General features: G+C 41.5%; 1 protein-coding gene across 5 annotated transcripts; it reads right to left on the bottom strand.

The window, feature by feature from the left end:
- Positions 1-423: 423 nt before the first annotated feature.
- Positions 424-24,676, bottom strand: LOC137890762 (prolyl 4-hydroxylase subunit alpha-2-like). Of its 5 annotated transcripts, none has more exons than XM_068734962.1 (15): positions 24,588-24,676; positions 15,786-15,886; positions 15,208-15,304; positions 14,656-14,807; positions 12,395-12,532; positions 11,130-11,369; positions 8,420-8,616; positions 8,061-8,237; positions 7,844-7,914; positions 7,005-7,104; positions 6,800-6,853; positions 5,184-5,237; positions 2,935-3,003; positions 2,714-2,810; positions 424-1,870 (listed from the first exon to the last, which is right to left on the bottom strand). In XM_068734962.1, the coding sequence occupies exons 2-15, from the start codon at positions 15,865-15,867 to the stop codon at positions 1,800-1,802; spliced, it is 1,599 nt and encodes a 532-aa protein (XP_068591063.1). In that variant the 5' UTR covers positions 15,868-15,886; positions 24,588-24,676; the 3' UTR covers positions 424-1,799. The 5 variants fall into 5 exon arrangements, with proteins under 5 accessions (XP_068591063.1, XP_068591061.1, XP_068591062.1 ...); XM_068734960.1 differs by lacking the exon at positions 5,184-5,237 and adding an exon at positions 5,041-5,106; XM_068734961.1 differs by lacking the exons at positions 5,184-5,237; positions 24,588-24,676 and adding exons at positions 5,041-5,106; positions 15,993-16,097.
- Between the last annotated feature and the right edge of the window lie 249 nt (positions 24,677-24,925).

Raw genomic sequence — 24,925 nt, 5'->3', positions numbered from 1 at the left:
CTTTTCAGAACTGCCCCCCCCTAAAATCCAGGAATGAGTCAGCAGTTGTCTGACATAAGGTCTGCAGTTAACACAATCTTAAGAGATTTTATAATCAGATGAAAAGTTCCTGATGGCTTCTTGTTGAGGGAACCATGATGCTAACTTCCTGTTGGCCTACAGAAGCAAGTCATCCCTGCAGCACTCTGTAGGGTAGATGAGGGACGTTCCTTGGCATGCAGCTAGTAGACAAAGTTTAGAATAACAGATCTGGAACAGTCCGTCCCTGGTGGTCTCTCCAGCTGACTCAAAACCTAAAAGTAGCTTCTAATGGCTTCCAGCTAAATCACACTGGAGATTCTATCTATACTACTACTCTACTCTGTTCCTTCTGATTTAAAGTGAGAAACCACGAGAAACAGTAAAGACACACACACATTTTTTTTAATAAAAGACACTGTTTATTAAAGTGTTTGCTATCTTGTAGAAAGAGCACAAAATGTGAAATAACAGTGTAATAATTTAAACACTATATAAATAAAAACAACATGGACATGATTTGGAGAAAATATGTTTTTCTGTCAGGTTTGAAGGAAATAAAAACATTTTGGATGCAAAAGAACAAAGAATGATGTGACGGGAGTATTTAAATAGTTTAAACACTTAAAAGTTGTTAGCGATGAAAATACAGGAAAGTCAAATTTGTGTCTGAAAGCTGATGGTAACCAACAGCTGTTTCCCACATTAACCTCTAATTACTGAGTTCTAATCACCAAAAGTAATTTTTCAAAATAATAGAACCTTTTCTTCTTTCTGTAGCTGCTTCGTATTCAGAAATGTTAAATGTATATATTATCTGTGACCTGTTCTGACACCATTTCATAAGGTTTTTGTCACACTTTCTGTATGTTTTGGTGTTCTTAACAGATAAGATTTTAGCTAAATTAAATAAGGGCTTATCTGTATCACCACCAACGCTAATTCTTTTACTTTGAAAAGCTGAAAAATGATTCTGGTGAGTGGAGCAGTTCAGGGGAATGTGACCAAAAGTATTAGTTTTTGGTATCAGTGGGAAAAAAAAGCTTAGTCAGAGGACTCACACACATTTGGATCGACCAGTTACTTCCATTACATTTGAATGACAGTTTAAAACGGGACTGATGAAGCTGCTTTGTAAATTCTTATCTTAATTTACACTTTTCTAAGCTCCGCCCCTCGAACGCACACTGGCAGCATTTTTCTTTGTGCAATACAATGATGTATGATATGAGAAAAAGCTACACTACATTTTTTTCCCCAAAACACAGTGCGAATAAAGACATCAACCAATCACGTTGTGCAGAACAGACACAATCAAAGCGCACAAAGGCAGCACAGGCCAGATCCACTCCTTCCGCTCTTACCTTTCACAATAAAAGCCCTAGACATGTACACTGTAACTGTTTCCAGAGGGAACTCAAATTCATTCTGAGCGTTTTGCTGAAAGGAAACTCAATAAAATAACTTAGGGCAGCTTTAGGCCTTGAAACGGAGATCTGTAGCTTTAGCTTCTATCTTTAATGCAGGAAGTGCAGTTAGTGACAGTGTGGTCACCATTGTAAGGTGGCTCTGAGAGCTGGAGTAGAGGAGTAGCGGCAGGAGGCGGGGCTTAGCGTATTCACTAAGTGAATAAAGTGATGTGTGGATGCATGACGGAGAACCTCGTTCTGTATCTTTTGGTTAAAAAGAAGATGAAGGCATAAATGCAGGTGTGTGTGTGTGTGTGTGTGTGTTTGTGTATATGTGTGTTTTTTGCATGTTCTGTAGGTGTGGTTCAAACTTCAGTCCACTTCTCTTAAGCCACATGGTCTCCTGAACTCTTGTCCACGCTCGTGAATCCACTTGTTTGACACTGACAAAACAGAAAAACAACAAAAAACACTTAAAACAGCCACACAACAGAAACACACTACAAGCCTTCACTACTGTGAGTGATGAAAGCATCGCCCCAGAAAGGTTCAGTGTATGTTTGTAATAGAGCATGAAACCAGTTTAATTGTAAGTTAATTAAACTACCTTTAAATCATTTTCATTATAATATATTTATGAGGATAATTCATTTAAAAAAAAAAAAAAGACACATTTCAGTCCCGCCTACACCGGAGGGGAAAACAAACAAATTGATCTTTATTGACTTTGTGTTTTTGCGACGGTGCCTCCGTCTGAGCAAACAACAGGAAAAAAAAACCCTAAAAGCTGCTGTGTGGAGGGATGAACTACCAACAAGTGAACACTTGAACTTTCTTTTGTTGATTTGACTGTGAGGTGATTAAAAACACACTAATGCTGGTGTTTTTATTGACATCTCTTACCAAAATCAATAAAAAAATCATCATCATTTCATGGTTGACGATGTCTCAGTAGGACATCTACTGTTACTCATTAGCTGGAAGTGAGGTGGAGGAACCGGCCGGCTGTAATGTTTGTCTCATTTGTCTCTCAGCCCTTTGCCCACGTTTTACACATTTTTATAAAATGATGAAGTATGTGGCTCAGACCTACAGCTAACATCTGTTACTCAGGCTTTTGTTTTATCGGATGTAACGGATAATAGTGGAACAACTCATTATGAGCTTCTTACACAAAACATCAATATATCCAGATATAACGGTTCTTTTTGTGTTGGTTTTTCTGTCCTATGTAACAAACCTTGTACTAGTGTCTTAACTTGTGACTCACGTGAACGTTGACTCACCCCATTTACTCCCTACTAAGACGGGACAGGCTGCGTGTCTGGTCCGATAGTCTCCCTCCCCGCTCTTGAACAGATTGTACCAGAACACCGCCGTCCCCTGTGGAGAAATGGAACAAATGAAAACTCTGCGGACATACAGACGTCCGGTGAGCACAAGAGAAAAGGGGGAAGGGTTAACACACTCAACACACTACGAAGACAAAACTCCGTGTCGTTTTCACCTTTCTGGGCCAGATCGCTGCTCCAAAGTCGGGGAAGACGGTGGCGCCTCCTGCCTCCACGTCACTCATCTGAGAAAAGACAACCAACACTTGGAAACCCTCTTTGTATTTTACTTAAAAAAAAGAATAAACTCTGCTATTCAACAATCCTCAAAGGATGCATTTAAAAAAAGAAAGAAAGTTATTTGTGTTTGTTTTTTAGCAAAATACTGGAAACATTTGTTTCACTTATAACATATAATAATAATGCTTTTAAGTTAACAATATTCATTTTGAATATGTGTATTCATCCAGAAACACAAGTGGATGTTTACCCAACACATTCAAAGTTTTTATGTTATGTCATTTAATTAAAAAAAACAACAATATGTCAGATGCTGTTAGCACACCAGCAATACTATTTGTATCCGGGCGGGATAGAAAATGTGTCTATTTTACACCCAAACTACGACTAAATCTGTCTGCCAGAAAGAGCCAATCTCACCCCGTTAATGGAACTCCTAAAAGTCCTTGATGAGCGGTATGTGATGATAAAAACAAGCTTCTTATATACACAGAAATAAAGTGCACAAAATGACAAGTCACAACAAAGGAGTGCAAGAAAGTTTCTATGTTCACTACAGAGAGAAGACTAGAAAGACTAAAGAGATACCGAAGCAGAGCGAGAGAAGAGAATACGGTCTTTCAAACGGACACACCGGCTGTTTTCTATTTCTTTACTGATCTGAAGAGATCGTCTACGATCTAAAATAGAAACTGTAAAGTAATGCTGTACTTGTAACACGTGTTTCAGTGTCGTACCAAAGGTTTCTGGATCACAGTTATAACAATTAAACTGGTTTCTACTTCTTTCTGCAATGTTTTGATACACACATTTAAAGAGTAACTAAACTCCCAAACTACTTTTTTTCTGGGTATTTGAGTATAAAACCAACGTATCCCGTCTCTGCAGACTGTGGAGAGGAGCATCAATTAAAAGTAGTCGTCACCTATTCAATTAGCCTGTAAATCATTTACAATAATCGCTAATGCTAATAGCTAGTACGCACATATCCTTGCATGTAAACTTAAATGTTTTAATAACACGTTCATCATTTATACTGTATTTTTTTTTTAAATAAATTGGAAGCATTGCAGCACTCTTACCCAACCACAATCATAACAATAGTCAGCATGCTCGCATTAGCGCTAGCGATTAGCATGAGCTAATTAAAAGAGCAACGGCCATCTTGAGTCAAAAACAGTGAAATTCGGCTAAATGTTTAAGTGACATAGACTAAGCCCAGAAGCTCATGTGGTGCTTCTTATGCTAACTGTAGCTGTAGCATTAAAGCATGCTAACTAGCTTGTTATGCTACATGTTCTAGAAGTCTTTTTTGAATTTCAAGACTTGACGCACTTTAGCCAAAACTCTGAGGTTTAGTTACTCTTTAACGGTTTATTTGTATTTATTTCTGAAGTATCTGCTGCTACTCTACCTGGCTATAATTCCCCCTCCGGAATCAATGGTTTCACTGTACTCTGTCCTGTTATACCGTCTTATCCTGTCCATCTCTTATGATCGACTTGTTTATTCAGAATAAATAAAGACTGATGGTAAAGATAATTCATGTTCTGAAGCACTTCCACATCATGTCTCAAAGCAAATCAATCACTGGAAGAAAGAAAAACAAACCTCATTCAAAGTCAAATCTTTTTTTCTCCGTTTGTGTATAATTGTACTTTGTTAGCGAGGGTAAAGTAAAATAAAGAGGGGCTTCTACATCAGCATGTTAATGGAGGATGGCCAACAAAACTCTCAAACAATATGTACTGGAACTGATTGACAGAAAAAAAAAAATCTGAGACATTTGTCTGCAAGGTTTCTCAGTCATGCAGGTGATGGGAGTATCATCTCTGCAAAAATCTGTAGAAATAAATTACAGCCTCTTGCCCCATTACATCAAGCCATGTTGAAATACATGACTGCAATGCCAGACTAAAGGCCAAAATCAAAGTCAATCAATCCGAGTCCAAGATTGAACCAGAGCTCGTGCATTTTGCTCATGAGGCTGAAACAAAAGATTTTCGGGCGCTGCTACACGGCGACTGGATGCACGTACTCACGTAGTTCAAAAAAGTCGCCACACGATTTCCAGTGCCTAATCTTTTGAAAGCATCTGGCTCATCTTTCTACAAAGATAAAATTCAAGAAGAAAAAAATACATGATGAAAAAAAACGGCGCTCGCTTGCACGCACGTGTACTTACGTAGTTTAGGAAGGTAGCGAGTCTATTTCCGTCACGGTTGTTGTCAAAAGGACGCTGCAACAAATGGTTAGAAGTTAACCCATCACAAGAAAGACCCAGAGCAGGAGCCCGGCCTCTAAAGGCCCTGTAACAACACATTATGTAACAACACATTATGTAATAACACATTGTGTAACAACACATTGTGTAACAACACATTGTGTAATAGCACATTGTGTAATAACACATTGTGTAATAACACATTGTGTAACAACACATTGTGTAATAACACATTGTGTAACAACACATTATGTAATAACACATTATGTAACAACACATTATGTAATAACACATTATGTAATAACACATTAAGTAATAACATGGCTTCATGTAATAACACATTATGTAATAACACAGCTTCATGTAATAACACTGCTTCATGTATAACACATGATGTAATAACACTGTTTCATGTGATAACGAGACAAATGTAACACATTCCACTGTGCAACAACGCCCGCTTTTTGTATTAACTTATTACATTTTGCAGTGGTTATTACATAAATGCGGCAGTTGCACTGTTATTAAATAAAAAATGTAAGCCTGTAATAGTGAGGACAAGACCCGCTCTTACATACACACACATATATACATATATATATATTTATATATATATATATATATATATATATATATATACACACATATATATATATATATACACATATACATATATATACACACACATATATATATATATATACACATATACGTATATATATATATATATATACACACACACACACACACACACACACACACACACACACACACACACACACACACACACACACACACACACACACACACACACACACACATACATACATATATATATACATATCATAGATGGTACCTAGATGTAACACACAGAGGAAACATAGCTCAGATCTCCACAGTATAAAAGTCTGGGAACATTCAGAGGATGGATTGTTTGTCAGTTTACAGCAGTGAAATGCAGAAAAGATTTACAGATATTTAACAAGCAAACCTGATATTTTGACAGAATTAAGACAGACATCATGCAACCAACGGTCAACCTGAGCGGAATATTTCTATAAATATATTGGAATCAAAGGAAACGAAAGAGCAGAAAAATTAGCAAAAGAAGCCACAAAAATAACCCACACTTACATCACAGTTAATTTTAGAAACACAGAGATTAATGTGCAAGTGTAATCAAACACAGACTGAAGGAAAGGTGGCCGAAGAAGTGCGAGGAACAGAGAACGAAGGGATGGTTTTACGGAATTCAAAGATAAGTTGTTGGCGTCCCACACAGCCCTGAAAAAGTCCTACAAAAACAAAAACACCTGAGACAGATAAGGTCGGCCCCTTTGCACATGACGCCGTGTGAAGAATTCACCAAATAACTACACTAATAATAGAACATAAAGTCTCTTATTCCCAAGCTTGTTTCAGTTCAAATATCTATATAAATGCTAATGTTGCTCAGCCAACAATGAGCAACAAATGACTCGTCGTGATGAACAAACTAACACATTCGTTCACAGTGATGTTGATAAATCTATGGACCTCTTCATATTTCTGTCACTCTCACAGAGAAGTGAACTCACCCGCGAGAAGTCGTAATGTGGCTCGTACTGTCCTCCAACTCCATAGTTAGCCACCTGGTGATCCGTCGACAAAGAGGATTTATTATTAAAATAATTACACACAAAAAAAACAACAACCTTCACTGGCACCTCTAATGCATGTATATGTATCTTTAAAACTTGTGTGTGACGTGATGATGATGCGATAGTTAAAGCATTACATCACCTGTAGTAACTCTGCAGTGTCGACCTCGAGGCCGGTGATGTCTTCTATTCTCTGGTTGACTCGGACAATGACCGGGTCGTCCACTTCTTCCAACCATGCGCTGAAAAACACAAAGACGTGCACGAGTGTGAGCACACGGTACAGTGCAAACACACACACACACACACACACACACACACACACACACACACACACACACACACACACACACACACACACACACACACACACACAGAATGTTGTGCATCTGGAGCACTTGTGGGTCCGAACTCGGAAATGTAAACTAAGAGAAGTCGATATTGTTCCTCCGTACATCTTCAACACTACTCAATAAAAATACGGGTTCATTCTTGTTTTTGCTGTACTTTTGTTCCATGTACTCTGACTTTTACGTTTCTCTTCTGTCTTATAATTCCTGTGTCTATTCATACATAGTTTTTATCTCTCGTGGGCAACATCTATTGCTCAAAATGTACCCTTTTGGGACATTAAAGTACATCTTATGTGCTATATTATAATATGTTATTAGAAACACGTTTGAGACACAGATTGTCTATGTTGCTTCACAGGGGCTTTTGTTTTGTATCAGCCCCGTCATTTTTAATGTTTAGAATTTTTAACAAAAGTCTCACGAGGTTCTTTGTAAAAACAAGCAGAAATGTTGAAATCGCACCCAAAAAAGATCACTTTCTTTTTTTTTTTTTTTTTTAAAGAACAGCAAATAACAGCTCAGATAATGTTAGAAAGGAGTGAAGAGTGGTTGGGTAAAAAGGCTGAATCCCTCAACATTACAGTGGTGACTGCAGGCTCTAAACCTATATCAATGACTAAAAAGTTACCTTTTGGATACTCTGTAGTTGGCTGTGGTCAGGACGCCTGTTTTGGGGTCACGGACCGTCGCTCTGGCGAGCTGAAAAAACAACAACAACACAGAAAAATGTTTGTCCTCATAATCATTACATCTCAGAGTTTGTGTCTTTTGTTGCGTGTCTCGCGTTAAGTGCAGACTTCTTCAGATTTATTATTATTATTATTATTATGTATTCTCGGCCTCACCCTGGGTTTAGCCAGCTTCTTGATCTTCTCAGTCTCCTGGTGTGACAACACGTCCAGGTAGCGCACGATGTGAGGACTGTCCCACTCGTCCTCCTCCTTCATGGGCTTCAGCAGCAGACGAGGGTTCCTCTTCCCGTCCTGGTAGCGGCAGAACAAGCGGCTTCGTCGCGCGTCGTTCTGGTGAAACGCAGAAAGCGAACAGAGAACGTGTTTATTAAATAAACAAATACATAAATAAATAGTCTTAATGTACGTTTACCCCATTCACCTCTAGTGTCTCCCCTTAAATTTAACAAAACGGCGTCACTTAAAAAGTATTTCTTTACATTACAAGCGACCTACTTCTCAAATATGCTCACCATTTGGAGCCCCTCTCCCCTGCAGAGGGCCTCGTAGGTCTCTCTCTCTGGGAGGTGGTCTTTAGGTCTGCGGTAGGTTCCCAGCAGGATGGGCTCCTCGGAGGCCGGCTGGTAGTCCTGGTTCTGCTCGTTGAGCTGCTTCGACAGCAACCGCTCGAAGTACCGCAGGTTTCCTCCTGCTCTCTGGTGGCCGGGGGCTGTCAGTACAAGACCGGTTGACCTGTGAGTGGATCGACTCTGAACTGACGTTTAACAACCTGTGGAGCGCACTTTGTGGTTCAATTCAAGACAATTAACTATTTACAGTAAACAGATGTCAACTCAGCATTAATGAACCTCACAGCTGTGGAAGGAACTAAGTACTTTTACTGGAGTACTTCATTATCAGTCCAGATTTGGAGGTACTCCGCTGCAACTCAAGAGGTACCTTTTACTCCGTTACTTTTATTCAACAGCTATTAATGTAAAACATATGATCAGTTTATGAAATTCATAAATTACCCAGCAGCATATGGAGCAGTTAAAATTAGCATGCATGATGAGTACTTTTACATTTGGTACTTTATGTACATTCTGTTGGTACTACTTGGTACTTGTTGAGTATCTTTTCATAATGCAGGACTAAGGCTTGTACTAGAGTATTTCATGGTGATGTACTGCTAAGTTTACTCAAGTACAGAAGGAGAGCGTGAAGGTAAACCAGTCGGCGTGATGACGCTTTGTTGATTCATTTAGCCACTCGTTAGCAACCGCCTTTTTTTAAAAAGACACAAAAAAGCTTCAACTGACATTGACGATGTTTAAAATCTCAAATTTGTGACCACAGTCCTTATTTTTAGGCAAAAATGCCAACTCATTCCCGGGGTATTTTTCTTCTGTATTCCCGTAGCGCTCTATTGTGATCGTTAGCTCGTAGCTAACTTCTGTATGAACTAAACCAACGTAGTCGCGCTGGACTCACTGCGGTGAGGTTTTTGACTAGACTTAGCGCAGAGAGCCCGGTGTAGCATTAAAGCATGGCGGAATTAGCAAGCTAGCTAGCTAGCAGGCAAATGGCTAGTTAGCTAGCTTGCTAATTCCACCATGCTTAAATGCTACACTGGTTACAGAAAATGATCCAATGATCACTGAAAACAGTTCTACTCCTGTTCTATTTTTATGCCTCGAACTTTGTATTTTATTTGTTGCAAATTTTTTGGACAGTTAACGTTTGTAGCTTTTTTAAATAAATGTAAATTACTGCGTAACATTTCCCTTTACAAACAGAATAAAAGTGATTACTTTGCTCCCTCTATTTTCCAGTTAGCTTTTGGTTTGTTTAACCTTTACCTTGCTTCCTGCTTTTTCTTCACCCTGTATTTAATGCATGTACGAGCGGTTGCGTGTGCGTTTTAAATGCTACCGTTGTGGCACTAAAGCAGGTCTACTACGCCTGCTACGTCTGCTCAGGCTTAAGTCATTGCGATTGACATGTAAACGAGCGACCCGCAAGATCTTAAAATGATGGTCTGCAGCTGCCGACGCACACCCTCGACGCAGAGACTGAAATAACAGAAACCACGAGCTCTTCCTTTTCGGATGGACAACACCCTGCCGCTCCGCCACGGAGCGCCACTGCAGTGAGAGAGGAGGGTGAGCCGTAGTGATTAGTGAAACAGCAAACCCCGTCATTTGCCTCACAGTGGTACCGGTCAGCTAGCCGGTGTCTGTAATCCGTTACGGGATGAAAACGGAAAGATTCAACAGTGCTACTTAAATAGAAGAGCTATTCTAGACTTCTGAAGAGCGCGAACCCATTCGCCCGGCCTCTATGGTCGCGAGAGAGACTGAGATGAATGAGTGCAGGAAGTTAACTGACGTCATATCGGTAAATGGTGAGTGAGTGTGAGAGGCTGCGAGAGCTTGAAATGGCGTAAATCAAGCACTTCTCTGTGACACATTAAAGTTACCTTAACAACGTCATAACATGCTATTTAATCGTGGGTTTGTATTTTATATTTTCTAACGTCTTCCAGGCTTCTTGCCTCCTGAGATGAGAGAGGAAATTGTCAAATAATCTATTTACTCGTTTTTGATCAAAACGGTCTTGGTTGTCATTGACAATGGTTGATGATTAATAAACCAGGTGAGTGATAAATCCTACGGCTGCATTCAGCGTGTGAAATAGTTCCTGAAAGCCTCAATAGCAAAACTTCAAAAAGGGAAGTCTCTAAAATCACAAGACAATTATTGTAAATAACATAAATAAATAACATTTAGAGGATTATCTGCAACCAATGAACAAGAAGTGATCGGATTAGGACTGAGGAGGAGCGACGTAGAGACGCCGTATACGTCTCTGGTAGAGAGACCTGTCAATCACAGTAAGCCCCGCCCCCTAAAGCATCCCCTGCTTTATGGTCTGTTTGACTCTAAATGGAGCATAATGTACTAAATGAACATCATGCTGTGTTGAAGAAGACTTGAAACTAGAGATTGAGACCATAAACTCATGTTTACAATGTTTACTGAGGGAATAAATCAAGAGAAGTAGAGTCATTTTAGACTAGACTTCTATACGACCAGAGGAGTCGCCCCCTGATGGACACTAGAGAGAATGCAGCTTTGAAGACACTTCCCTCAGGAATGGTTGGCATAAATGCGCCTTAAAGTCTGCGAGTTCTTGTGTAATTACTGAGCGCGCTGATTTTAGCTCGCATCATCAACTTACCAACAGCCACCAGCCGGCGCGTCAGCTCGATGGCTCGCGGCAGGTCTCCCATCTGGTAGACGGAGTAGCTGAGGTAATCCAAAATGTCCGCCTTGGAAGCCACGGCCTCCTCCCCGCCATCCAGCTGCTTCAGGGCCTGCTGCATCCACAGCACGGCGTGGTAATAGTCCGCGTCGTTGTACGCCGTCTTCCCCATATCGAAGCAGTCGTCCACCGTCAGTAAGGCGCTGGAGTGCATACCTGGGGAAACATTCAATACACCGAGAATCATTTAAAAATCATGCAATTTTCTACCTCAGTAGGAATCCTATTTGTCATTTATTCTGATATTTATCAGTTAAAAATTGGTTTTAAGTTTGTTTGAAGGCTGGCAGGTTGAGACATGCAGTCGGTCATCTAAGGTTACTGGATTCTGGCTCAGCGTGAAAAGCTGTGAACACAAAAGCTCACGAAAACACAAGTGAACACAGACGCACACCAACATGCAGAAGCACACACCTTCTCACACCTGTGTCGAGTCAAAATTGTGTTTAGAATGACACTGAATCAAATTGTTTACAGGATATTCAACCTTTGTTTCTTCATAAAGCTTTTGATACTTGACTTGTTTCTCTACAGGGCTTCTGTAAAGGTGATAAAGTAGTCCATGGATATGAGTTTACAGATTATTACAATCCCTCCTCGTCATGGTGGAGGTTGGTTTATGGTGTCTTGCCGGTTACACCTACAGTCTACGGACGTACGTCTGGGTTGCACACATAGTCTTTTTGGTTCTTACAGGAGGTCTCTAAGGGTTAAAAGGCAATATGTGTACAAATAGAGACTTTAGCTCTGGGTCCTCAGCTCTGTGAAGTCCTTTTCATCCTCACTGTGATGAAGGTCTGTATTAACAAATAAAGCTGAACTTGAGGACAACAGATTCAACATGTGTCCTTGTATGACGCAACTATAACTGAGTCACTTGTTTCCTAACCACACGCACATTTATCTTCAATCCAATCATCGCCCAGAACCAAAGCATCGACTCTGAAATAACACTTATCTCCAACCCCGCCTTAAACCCTCTTTAACCTCGAACCTAAACCCTTGAAGAGGACAAAACAACATGACCTTATGTCACAAAAATGTCCAGAACTATTAGCATAACCGCAGCAGTTTAAAATCATCACGGGTGGGTTCGGACGGCATTCCTCCCTTTCTTTCGTTAATGATCGCACTAGTCTGTCGTCAGTGTATCAGTGTATTCATGTTCAGTCTCTGGTTACCTGGCAGCTTTCCTCTGGAGAAGGCCTCAGAATCCAGTTGGTACGTGTCCTGAAGACGCATCAACGCCTTGGCTGCGCCCGTCTCATCCTCTTCATCCGGGAAGAACTGTCTGTGCATGGACATGTTGGAAATGAACCCTGCAGAGAAAAAGTCAGGTCGGGAATGTCACGAAGGAAGTGAATTAAAGTTACTACTTTCATTTCGGGTTGATTCTGGAGGTTCCCTGTGGACTAAAGTGGTCTCTAGTGTCTCTGAGCACCAGAGTCCCTTTAGAAAACCTTCTCATTCTACTGCAGCAGGGTCTGACAGTCTGCTCCTCTCAGTCCTGGTTCTAGTTCTCCCGTTGCCTCCCTTCCCTCCAGCGGGTCCAGCGATACGTCCTGGTTCTCCAGCAGCATGGTGTTGACTCCCAGAGAGGAGAAGCTCTGCTCCTGGAGGAGGAGGAGGAGGAGGAGGAGGAGGAAGAGGAGGAGGAGGAGGAGGAGATGCTGCTGCTGCTGCAGCCGGGAGCTGAGCTCTCCTCTTCCCTCTGGAGCTCAGACTGCAGGTCCAAGGCTTTAATAGAGAAACGGGATCTGGGTCTGTCCACGGTGGACCGGTCTCTGCTGGAGAATCTGGGTCTGTCCACGGTGGACCGGTCTCTCTGCTGGAGAATCTGGGTCTGTCCACGGTGGACCGGTCTCTCTGCTGAAGGATCTGGGTCTGTCCACGGTGGACCGGTCTCTCTGCTGAAGGATCTGGGTCTGTCCACGGTGGACCCGGTCTCTGCTGGACTCTGAGCTGAAGGAGTTGGTGGTGAACCTGCATGAGTTCATCTGGTTTCACCAGAATCCGACCCGGTGGCTCCGATGACATCATTAAGAACAGCTCTATAGAAACAGACCATCTTCTCTCTGATGGTCTCTGTACTGATGGAGGTCTGATAGAGGACCAGGACTACACTGAGACCAGATATAAGTTCCTCACAGTAACTTAAAAAAGGTGAAATATTTACAGTAAAGTAAACTAGTGGAGCTTAACACAAAACCCTCTTTTTTAAATAATCAAGTCCGTTGTTCTGCTTTGAATCACCCACTGATTAAATGTAGAGCCGGGTAAACCTGAACACAGAGCGGTCCTGGAAGGTGTGATCGCACTAGAAACTAACGATCCATCTATTCGGCCTGGCTTTCACGCCGTGTCAGCGCACACTTTGACTCTCTGTCAGTAATCCCGGCCTGTTGTGAGAGAATGTGATCCTTCTCGTACCGCCAGTCAATCAAACGTGTCTTCTATGTGGCTCACGATGACGACCGGCAATCTCTAAAACGCCACAGGGCCGATGTGGCATTTTCATTTCACATCTTCCTGCGATTTGCACGACTTGCGACGCACGAACGAGCCTTTACTCGTGACTGTGACTGGCGAACGTCCAGATTCCAGATCTACTGTTTCTTTATCTTTACGGCAAAGTGAACACACCCGTGTTCTCTTTATGAAACATTAAACTACTGTACGTCTCTCTCTCTCTCTCTCTCTCTCTCTCTCTCTCTCTCTCTCTCTCTCTCTCTCTCTCTCTCTCTCTCTCGCTCTCTCGCTCTCTCTCTCTCTCTGCCTCAGGGCCACGTCGACACACTCACTCCTACGGCACATACTTCCTGCTATCTGCCTCACAGACATTCAGGTCCAAACAACACACACACACACACACACACACACACACACACACACACACACACACACACACACACACACACACACACACACACACACACACACACGAGGAGGAGAACACGGCCAAAATATGCAGAGATGAGGAACAGCTGCAGCTGAAAGTATTGAGAGATCAGCAGAAACGTCCACACACTGCAGCTGCAGTGACTCGGTTAATGCCGCTCTGCGTTTCAGATTTGCTGTTAAGAAAAGGAGCCACGTAGAAAGAGCGGCGATTCACCAGATGCAGATCGGCCCCGAAAAACTTGGATCCGACATGTCTTGGATGCCAACAAGCCGTTCTTTGCGGCGCTCTCTCTCTCTCTCTCTCTCACCATGTTAAAAAGCCCCTCTGAGGCTTCTCCTCTTGCTGCATTCTGGCTCCTTCAACCAGATACTCCACTTCCTGCCTTTGTAACACATTTTGCAAAGAGGGGAGCTCATGCACTCGTTTTTATGAGAAAGTGAGGTCACGATTATGCAAATTCGGACGCGGCGAATGGTCAGTCGAAAACAATTAGTTTTAAGCTTCCTTCCTTTCCTCCCTTTCCTTCCTTCCTTTCCTTACCATCAGAGGGGTTCTGCAGCACCAGAGTCTCCAGTTCGGACCACTCGGTGTTGAGTCTCTTCATCAGCTTGTAGGCGTTCACTGGGTGGGCCAGGTAGCCCTCTGGGTCGGAGGTGGACACTCTGGTCAGAGCGTCCAGTTTGTCGGCCCAGCTGTGAGACAGACAGAGAGACATAGAGAGAGACAGACAGAGAAACAGACAGAGAGAGAGATAGAGAGACAGACAGAGAGGCAGACAGACAGACAGGGAGACAGAGAGAGAGAGAGACAGACAGACAGGGAGACAGAGGCAGACAGACAGACAGACAGACAGACAGAGAGAGAGAGAGAGACAGACAGACAGACAGAGAGACAGAGAGAGAGACAGACAGAGGGACAGACAGACAGAGAGAGACAGAGAGAGAGATTTAATGACTATAATCTGCTTAGTTAGTGTAAACATCTTATAATTCATCTCTAATATCTATTTATGTTGCTGTGAAAACTTCTGCAAACTGAACAGAACCTTTGTCCTCCTGCCACTTTAAACACGGATCGGTTGTTTGAACGCACCTTTTCACAGCATCCAGCTTGGCCTCCTCTGCTTTAATGTAGTCCCTCAGAGACCGGACCAACTCTTTCTCTGTGTAGATCAGGTCGGTCATCTGGCCTGCAGAGAGACAGAGAGAGAGAGAGAGAGAGAGAGAGAGAGAGAGAGAGATGAAACCAGCATCAACTCTCTCAATTTAAAGCGTCTTGTCGCCCTCTTCTTAGAATCAGGTTTAAAAAAACATGCAGAAGATTTCTTTTAAGAAAGAGATTTTTTACAAAATTCTATTTAAGGAATCACTGGACCACAATTATTTCTCATAAAAGCTATTCAGGGTGCCTCAAAATAAACTCAGACTCTTTAACCACTTCCTACATTTAAACATTTTTTTTTTATTTTTATGGCAAAGAACAGTCCTGCATTCCTGAGCTCAACACTCTGTTCTCGTCTACGTGATGTACTAAAACCCCCAGATCGGACAACGCTGTGGTAGCAACCTGTCAATCACAGTAAGCCCCGCCCCTAAAGCATCCCCTGCTTTATCCCCTGTCGCCTTCGACGTCCCTCGTGTCTCAAAACAGGACCAGAAGCTCAAACGTACTGATGGAGGTGAAGACCTCTGCCCGCGTGGTCCAGCAGCAGCAGAGCAGCGCCCAGAGGACGAAGGACAGGAACGTCCTCATTCTGTCTCTTCCAAATGACCTGCGAAGACAAAAACATCATCGCGTCACATATAAAAAAAATAAAAGCGTGCAGTTTTCTTTTACCCTGAGTCAACACTTTATGCAGCGATGCTGTGTTTCCGTACCACGTTACACGATGGTCTCTCAATATTCAGAGTTTCCAGCATGTTTCCTAGAAATGAGTCACTTCTCCTGCTGGGAGGCTCGTCGTCATCAGAGCCTCTGAAAGTTCTCTTTAAGAGAGAACGAGGACAATGTGGGGGGAGAAGAGTGATAAAACAACTACATATATGTTCATTTTCACCTCTCACAAACAGCCAGAGGAACAAAATGTATATGATAAAATCACAATCTTGAACTTTTTAAATAAAAGCCCAATTTTCTCAACGTCTTGTTCTTGTAAATGTAACAAAAATAGAAGTTAATTCTCCCTTTTTTGCAGTTCAACATGGCTCCAAGATACTCCATGAAAAATGTTTAGCTGAACAGAAATAAAAAGATACGTTTGAAAAGAGCAACAACGATGAAACTTCCGATAAATGTCTATTTGGCCACAAGGGGGCAGCAGAACCAACATTAACATATTACTTTTTGAAGTTGATATAACAAACCCGGTTAGTGAACGGTAACTTATTTACGCATTATTATGAATCAAACTGCTTTTCTAGGCAAGACCCCAACTGTGTCCATCTGCTGTTATACAAAAACACAATGAGAGTTTAGTCATAGATCGTTCTATTACTAACCTATTGTTTCAACGTTTATTATGATTTTCTTGTCGGAAAGCGACCGTAGAGTTCAACAAAAGAGGAATAACACGGGTCCAGCTTAGCGACACCGCTCCACTTTCTCCTCTTGGATTTAATTCTCACTTCTCAGAGATGACTGTTTACTGCTGCCATGTGTAAAACACACACACACACACACACACACACACACACACACACACACACACACACACACACACACACTTGTGTCTGCACCGCAATCTAATCAAAGGCTTAGAGAGACGCAGAGAAGTGCCACCTTAATTATTGGTGTGGTAATAACCGGGAGAGGAATCTGCTGCAGGTGAAAAAGAAAAAAATCATTTCACTTTCATGACACACCTGCCGACGAAAAGTCGACTCTCTACATGACGAGTGTAAGCTTTAAAGCCGCAGTTGGTGACTTTAACAATAATAACCTTTTGTCAGGTTTGCTCAAACTGTCACTGTTTGACAGATAATCTGTGAATAAATCTCTGCCTCCTTTAAAATATCATGATCTTATAAATAAGATCCCTCCACACCTGAAGAAAGACGACCAATCACAGCTCTTTTTTTCTCTAGCTTCATCTATGCGTTATGCATTATTGTAGCATACAAAAAAAAGGGAATAACATGCTAGCATAGGTCTGATTTTGTCTTATTGTGGTTGTATAAATGTAATTTATGGTGCTGTTAGATTGCTGCCTGACCGCCCTGTAAATACAGCTGTGTGTGTGTGACAGACTAAACGCCAACATATATGAATTAAAACAGACTATTTAGTTAAATAAAAACAAAGTGCATCTACCTTTTGTCAATAAAATTTGACTTTTGGACTCAGGAGAGATGAGGACATGGTGCTGTTAAGAAGTTACAATGTTAAGAAGTTAAGATGTTAAGAAGTTAAGATATAAAGATGTTTAGAAGTTAAGAAGTTAAGATGTTAAGAAGTTACGATGTTAAGAAGTTAAGAAGTTACAATGTTAAGATGTTAAGAAGTTACGATGTTAAGAAGTTATGATGTTAAGAAGTTAAGAAGTTACGATGTTAAGAAGTTACGATGTTAAGAAGTTACGATGTTAAGAAGTTAAGATGTTAAGATGTTTAGAAGTTAAGATGTTAAGAAGTTAAGAAGTTAAGATGTTAAGAAGTTAAGAAGTTAAGATGTTAAGAAGTTACGATGTTAAGAAGTTAAGAAGTTACGATGTTAAGAAGTTAAGATGTTAAGAAGTTAAGATATTTAGAAGTTAAGATGTTAAGAAGTTAAGATGTTAAGATATTAAGAAGTTAAGATGTTAAGAAGTTAATGTTAAGAAGTTAATGTTAAGAAGTTAAGAAGTTAAGATGTTAAGAAGTTAAGAAGTTAATGTTAAGAAGTTAAGATGTTAAGAAGTTAAGACGTTAAGAAGTTAAGAAGTTAAGACGTTAAGAAGTTAAGATGTTAAGAAGTTAAGATGTTAAGAAGTTAAAAAGTTAAGAAGTTAAGAAGTTAAGAAGTTAAGATGTTAAATAGTTAAGAAGTTAAGATGTTAAGAAGTTAAAATGTTAAGAAGTTAAGGTGTTAAGAAGTTAAGATGTTAAGAAGTTAAAAAGTTAAGAAGTTAAGATGTTAAGAAGTTAAGAAGTTAAGGTGTTAAGAAGTTAAAATGTTAAGAAGTTAAAATGTTAAGAAGTTAAGAAGTTAAGGTGTTAAGAAGTTAAAATGTTAAGAAGTTAAGATGTTAAGAAGTTAAGCTGTTAAGAAGTTAAAAAGTTAAGAAGTTAAGATGTTAAGAAGTTAAGAAGTTAAGGTGTTAAGAAGTTAAGAAGTTAAGAAGTTAAGGTCATCTTATCTGACCAGAGAATTGTTTTGTCGCTGCTGTTTGAATTCATCCTGATGCATTTCTTTTCTTTAAATGCACTACAGGAATCTACTTCTTCAACTACTTTTTCCATGTTGTTTTGTGGGAAGAACATGGGCTACAACTGCACTAGGTTGTGCAAAACCCTCTGTTGTTTAATGACAGTGAATTATACTTGAAGTAATAATCCTTGAAGGACAAACAGTTGAAACCAGGAGACATCTGTCTGAATGAGAGTTCAGACAAACATGGTGGATGGTGGAGTTCTGCTTGTTTGTGACAAAAGGAGCCTCTTAATGAGTCAAAGATGCCAAATGGTACAAACAAACAGAAGGTGTTCTTAGTGAAGGGCAGTGAATCACTTTTAAAAATCACTGAACTTGAATTTCACTTTCACACATGTTTCAGCTCTGCATGCCCTCAAAATTAACTGATAAAACAAACTATTAGGTTTAGTAGCTGCCTTTATGGCTTCATAAACATCAACAGACTTGTTAAAGTCTTGTTAAAGAGTTTTTAACGATGCTTTAATCCGGCTTTTGCGTTTTACAATTATGGAAATGTTGCTGGAATGCACAACACTCGGCGTCAGTGTCGGTAAAATCAAACATTTCTGGACCAAAACTCTCAGGAACACACATCTGGTCTTATGTTTTGGTTCAGGACTAACGGCATTTGACCGTTTTTCTCCACATAGACGAGTCCTTCTGTCTCCTACGTGACGCAGATCTGTTGTGACTTGTTGGAAGACGACAGCAGGAGGAAACGATAAGAGAGATACGCTGACAAACGAGATGTGGAAATCAAGAACGCTGCATTTAGAATAAAAAAATCAAGTCGTGATGACTAATTGATTAATTGAACATGAAATGAGTTGTTTAATTTATAGTCTTTATGTCTCTCTGTGTGTGTGTGTGTGTGTGTGTGTGTGTGTGAGACTAGGATCATTCCTAGCTTGATTTGAACATCACTTTCTTTATCACAAAACTAAATGTAACAAACAAATAAATCTATAATGCATCTATAATCTATAAATTGTTATTTAGTATTAAAATAATAAATATCGTTCACCAGTCTTCAGACTCAACTTTAGAATATTCTAAATTAACAGAGAATACAATTTAAGTGAAAACTTTTTTTTTTTAATGCGGCAACAAATTAGTCAAAACTAAAGTAATTGAGATTCCACTATATAATGTTTATAACACATTAACATAGAGCTGCGAGCTATTTGAGTTATTAACAGTTATTATCGGTGCATCACGACGCGTCAGAATCTTTGCAATTTAACACAAAAAAACCCAGAACTACACAATAGAACTAACTCCTTTTTCATGCACATTGAAGAACTTTGTTTCCGCCCGGTAACACGCTCATTGAAGACTAAACATATTGGTTATGCATGCATAAAAACCATGTGCATAATCAGATGGCTTGGCTGCACCATGAGAGCCAGAGCACTAAACTATCTGGGCTGCAGAATCCACCCTTCCCCCGTTTGTTTGACGCTTTTTAAATGTATTTAGTTTAGTTTGTCCTGCATCAACTAGTCCAGCAGCAGATCTCATTCCAGAATATAAAGTGCTGTAAATCACTCTTTTCATAAACAACTCTCAAAGCAAGGTCCTTAATTAGCTTCCAAAGTGCCACCAGACGAGTGATTTTGGTTTCTTAATGAGTGCCGGCTCAGATAACGACCCACAATCCCCGGCTACAAATGAAAAGGACCACATCTCTCTCTCTCTCTCTCTCTCTCTCTCTCTCTCTCTCTCTCCCCCCTTGTAATTTACGGTGCTGTGCTCAGCCCAAACACAGCCCCTCCTGTTGTTGTTGCAGGCTGTAACACCCACCATGTCACATTCCTGGAGAGAGAGAGGCCTGTTACATTTACTGCCCCCCCCCCCGACCGACCGACCCTCGCCTGGCATTTCTGACCGACGAGAGGAAACAGCAGTGAGGACAGGACGGGTCACGAGAGGACAGACGGAGACATTGAATGCACCGTGTCTTCCTGTGTTCTATGTATTTAAAAAAAGAGCCTTTGCTCAAATTAGGACCGTGAAGATGATCGAAATGTAAGGTAACACAACCTAAAGTGGACAAAAAAAAAAAAAGTGTATTCTTGCACAATCTTGGTGACAGGAGATCCTTTTTTAGTCGGTTTCTCCAGACTTTTTGCTGTTTTACATGAAGGTGAGGCTCCAGATGAAGAGATAAGGAACCGCAGGAACACTCTCTGGCAAAGCAGGCAGGACCCAAGGTCTCCGATGGGGCAAGGGTTTCTATCAGGAGCAAACGTGTCCTCCAAAAACAAGAAAACAAGATCTGCAGTAGTTCTAAAAAAAACCCTGGCTGGACGGAGCAACAAGCTGCCTGTTGGGTCACACAAGAGCCGAGTGTGGAAGCTTGTTAAAATACTTTTACGGTTTTCAGGGAAAGCAGACGAAAAAAATATAGGTCAAGAGGTCTGAAAACCGACTAGATCTAAAGCGCATCTTTCTAAACCTTTATTCTCACAGAGAGTTTAAAAGGTGACCGTGGAGGTGGAGAGCAGGGCCGCCTTTCAATCAGAGGGTCGGCGGTTCGATCCCCGGCTCCTGCTCCACTAGTCTCACGTCAATGTGTCCTTGAGCAAGACACTCAACCCCAAAATGTCTCCCGTAGCTGTGCCTACGGTAGATATATATATGTGTATATATATATATATATATATATATATATATATAAAGAACGAGAGTTAAATACCGCAAAGCTGAAGCCCTCAAAGAAGGAGATGCTCGTCGACACTTCCTCTCCACACTGAGACGCCTCTAAGTGGAGAACGGAGGTCAAAACAAACAAATGGTTGACACGTTTTCTTCTCACTGATGTTAATCGGTAAGCAGGGCTGGCATGTACTTACTCTCCACGAAGACACACACACACACACACAGTCATGCTGACACACGTGTGCATACTGACGCACAGATGTTACGTAATAATCCACATGAGGTATTCACAGGCCGTGAGCGTGCTCAGACAATCCCTCCGATTTAACACGCTGATCCAGCAGAGAAAACTATTTCAGATTCAAAAAGTTGAAACTTGTCATCGGTTGAGTGGATAGAAGGCAGATAATCTGGTCCTGAACCAGTCTCAGTGTAGTCCTGGTCCTCTATCAGACCTCCATCAGTACAGAGACCATCAGAGAGAAGATGGTCTGTTTCTATAGAGCTGTTCTTAATGATGTCATCAGAGCCACCGGGTCGGATTCTGGTGAAACCAGATGGACTCATGCAGGTTCACCAGAAACTCCTTCAGCTCAGACTCCAGCAGAGACCGGTCCACTGTGACAGACCCGGATCTTCCAGTAGAGACCGGTCCACCACGGACAGACCCGGATCCTCCAGCAGAGACCGGTCCACCGTGGACAGACCCAGATCCTCCAGCAGAGACCGGTCCACCGTGGACAGACCAATATCCTCCAGCAGAGACCGGTTCACCGTGGACAGACCCAGATCCTCCAGCAGAGACCGGTCCACCGCGGACAGACCCGGATCCGGCTTCACCTGCAGCCTTAGACCTGCAGTCTGAGCCTCCAGGAGCAGAGCTTCTCCTCTCTGGGAGTCAAACACCGACACCATGCTGCTGGAGAACCAGGACGTATCGCTGGACCCGCTGGAGGGAAGGGAGGCAACGGGAGAACCAGAACCAGGACTGAGAGGAGCAGACTGTCAGACCCTGCTGCAGTAGAATGAAAAGGTTTTCTGAAAGGACTCTGGTGAAACACTAGAGACCACTTTAGTCCACAGGGACTTTTGGTCTGACTTTCACTTTCACTCAACATCACATGAGGGGCGAAGAATCATTTCTAGTTGTGCAACAATTTCGCAACTTCACACAGTCAACCAATAGAAAGACACCGTAGTGTCTCTCTGCTCGGAGACAAAAGGAAGAGAGCGTCTCCAACGTCCTGTGAACTCGACAACATCTAGTCTCACTTTGGACAAAAGCCTCGGCGGAAATCTGGGAGAACAGTGTAAACAAAAAAAATACAGTAACGGGTTAAAAAGTATTCAAAGTGTACGTCCAAGATTTCTGATGACCACGTGTGGTCGACATTAATACAAATGTGTCTCAGATGCAATGAGAGCTGAAACATCTGGAGCTAGAATTAGGCTGGATATGTTTTACTCTGAATGACAACCATTTCTAGATGTTCGTAACACACACACACACACACACACACACACACACACACACACACACACACACGAGAGTAAACATGCACACCGTCAACGTCCAAAAGCTAATTTTTCTGGTATGTAAACACTGAAGGCTTATATAAATGTTTAATAAAAATTTAAAAAAAGACAGTCATGTTGTAATGAATATAAATCAGCCAGACATTTAGATGAGCTTTGCTTCAATATTTATCATTAAAATAAACACACAACCAGAAGAACATAGATAGACGTACGAGAGATCAGAGATATGATTGAATAAAGCAGATGTATCTAAAATGACACCCTCCTCTTCAGAGTGCACGTCACCTCGCCTTACAGCCAAATTAAGGCCGACAGGTTCATGGCATCGCTCTTTGTGTTGCCTCTCCAATTACACCAAATCCAATTTCTGCCGTTGAATGACATATAAATGGCTGCGGGGCATCTTTCACCTGGCGTGTGCACGCAACCCTTTTATACCAGGACTGTGTGTGTGTGTGTGTGTGTGTGTGTGCAGGGACGTTTTGCGGTATTTGCCGAAGGGTGGAGAAAGCTAATGTCTTTGTCTATTTTTCAAAGCTAACAGGAAAAGCATCACACTGGACTGGAGAAGAAATGGCGAGCTAACAAGCTAACTAGCCAGCCAACTGCTAAATGAGTTGTATATTCTTACAGCTTAAATATTTCAGCCACACTTTCTTGTCACAGCGTAAGAAAAACACATCAAGGCTATCAACAGATGAGTTTTCTGTAACTAGTGTATGAAAGCACGGTGGGACTAGCTAGCTAGCTAACTAGCTAGTTGCACACTGGTTAGCTAGCTAGCTTGGTGATTTCACCGAGCTTTAATGCTACACTGGCGACTGGTTAGAACCATAGACTGTATATAAGAAGTGGACATGGTCATCGTGACGTCCCCCTATTGGTTTTTGGTCATTTTGAAGCCTTTAATTCGGCAATTTCAGCGTCGCCATTTTGGATTACGGCATCCCCTGCTTTATGGTCTGTTTGACTCTAAATGGAGCATAATGTACTAAATGAACATCATGCTGTATTGAAGAAGACTTGAAACTAGATATTGAGACCATAAACTCATGTTTACAATGTTTACTGAGGGAATAAATCAAGAGAGAAGTAGAGTCATTTTAGACTAGACTTCTATACAACCAGAGGAGTCGCCCCCTGATGGACACTAGAAAGAATGCAGCTTTTAAGACTCTTAGCCAAATGGCCACCACTATGACCATTCTGCTTCGTTGATTTCAATGGGAAATGTCTCGTTGTACTTCTACTCTACTCTACTCTACTCTACTACACTTCTACTCTACTTCTACTCCTACTGTAGTACCCCAAATGAAATGACACATAACCTCTTATTAACCATCCTCGAAACCCCCCCCCTCTCTTTTTTTTCTCCAGCTGGATAGCGGACCTTCCCGGTGACGTCACACAGTCGTTTCTAGAAATTCCCTAACACTTTTAGGGTCCCCCCCGCCCCTCTCCCCCTCCATTAATGTCCTTCACGTGCAGACGTTTGTATTAAACAGCGCCAACGTTCAAATTACTCGCATGCGCGATGAACACTGTTGTGAGACGCTGATTTGCCACACAAATAAAAAATTAAAAAAAAGTTTGTATAAAACTTTCACAAAACTTTCTCCTTCCACCTTGTTTCCGCTGTTTTTAGAAACGTAGAAACAAACATGTCGGCAGATAAACGACACCAACGAGCCGTTGGTACTTTTACCTTCACGGGTACCACACAAAGTCTTCAGTGTCTGGTACCCCCCACCCCACCCCTCCCAAACTAAACCTGTTGAACCCAGTTATTGACAACCATCACAACATGTTCGACAGGCAGCGCGAGCTTCAACGGTTCAGTGACGTAAGCGTTTGTTATAGTATATCGAACGTTGTCATCTTACCGTTATTCTCTCGCGACCTACAGAGGAACGTCACACGCTGGTATGCGGACGCAGTGTCAGTCGGCACACCGGGGTTGTGAACAGGACGGAGAGGGTTTGAGAGTTTTGACGCTGCCACGTACAGAACCTCCAGGAGGGATTACCGTAATACTGCCAGTAGACACGCAGGGACATTCTACCACGAGTTGTGACCTCAAGTGCGCCTCAAAAAACTCAGATTTCTGAGATTTAGGTTGGAAAAAACGAGATTTTCTTTCACACAGTAGCAGCTCAATTATGTTTGTATTAAGAATTAACTACTAGGACTAGAACCATTAATGCTTTAAGAGCCAGTGGTG

Source organism: Cebidichthys violaceus, unplaced genomic scaffold, assembly GCF_023349555.1.
Source record: "Cebidichthys violaceus isolate CVI_PGR_0920_01 unplaced genomic scaffold, fCebVio1.0.p SCAF_69, whole genome shotgun sequence".
Classification (NCBI taxonomy): Eukaryota; Metazoa; Chordata; class Actinopteri; order Perciformes; family Stichaeidae; genus Cebidichthys; species Cebidichthys violaceus.
The sequence above is the reverse complement of the archived record's forward strand: the minus strand, read 5'-3'. Positions and strand labels throughout refer to the sequence as shown.

Excerpts from the sequence above, each read along its gene's own strand:
- LOC137890762 (XM_068734964.1), bottom strand. The coding sequence starts at position 15,867 with ATGAGGACGTTCCTGTCCTTCGTCCTCTGGGCGCTGCTCTGCTGCTGC. Across the intron at positions 8,238-8,419 it reads GGGGAGAGGGGCTCCAAATG|AACGACGCGCGACGAAGCCG; the intron begins GTGAGCATATTT and ends GCGTTTCACCAG. Across the intron at positions 7,105-7,843 it reads AACTACAGAGTATCCAAAAG|CGCATGGTTGGAAGAAGTGG; the intron begins GTAACTTTTTAG and ends TGTGTTTTTCAG.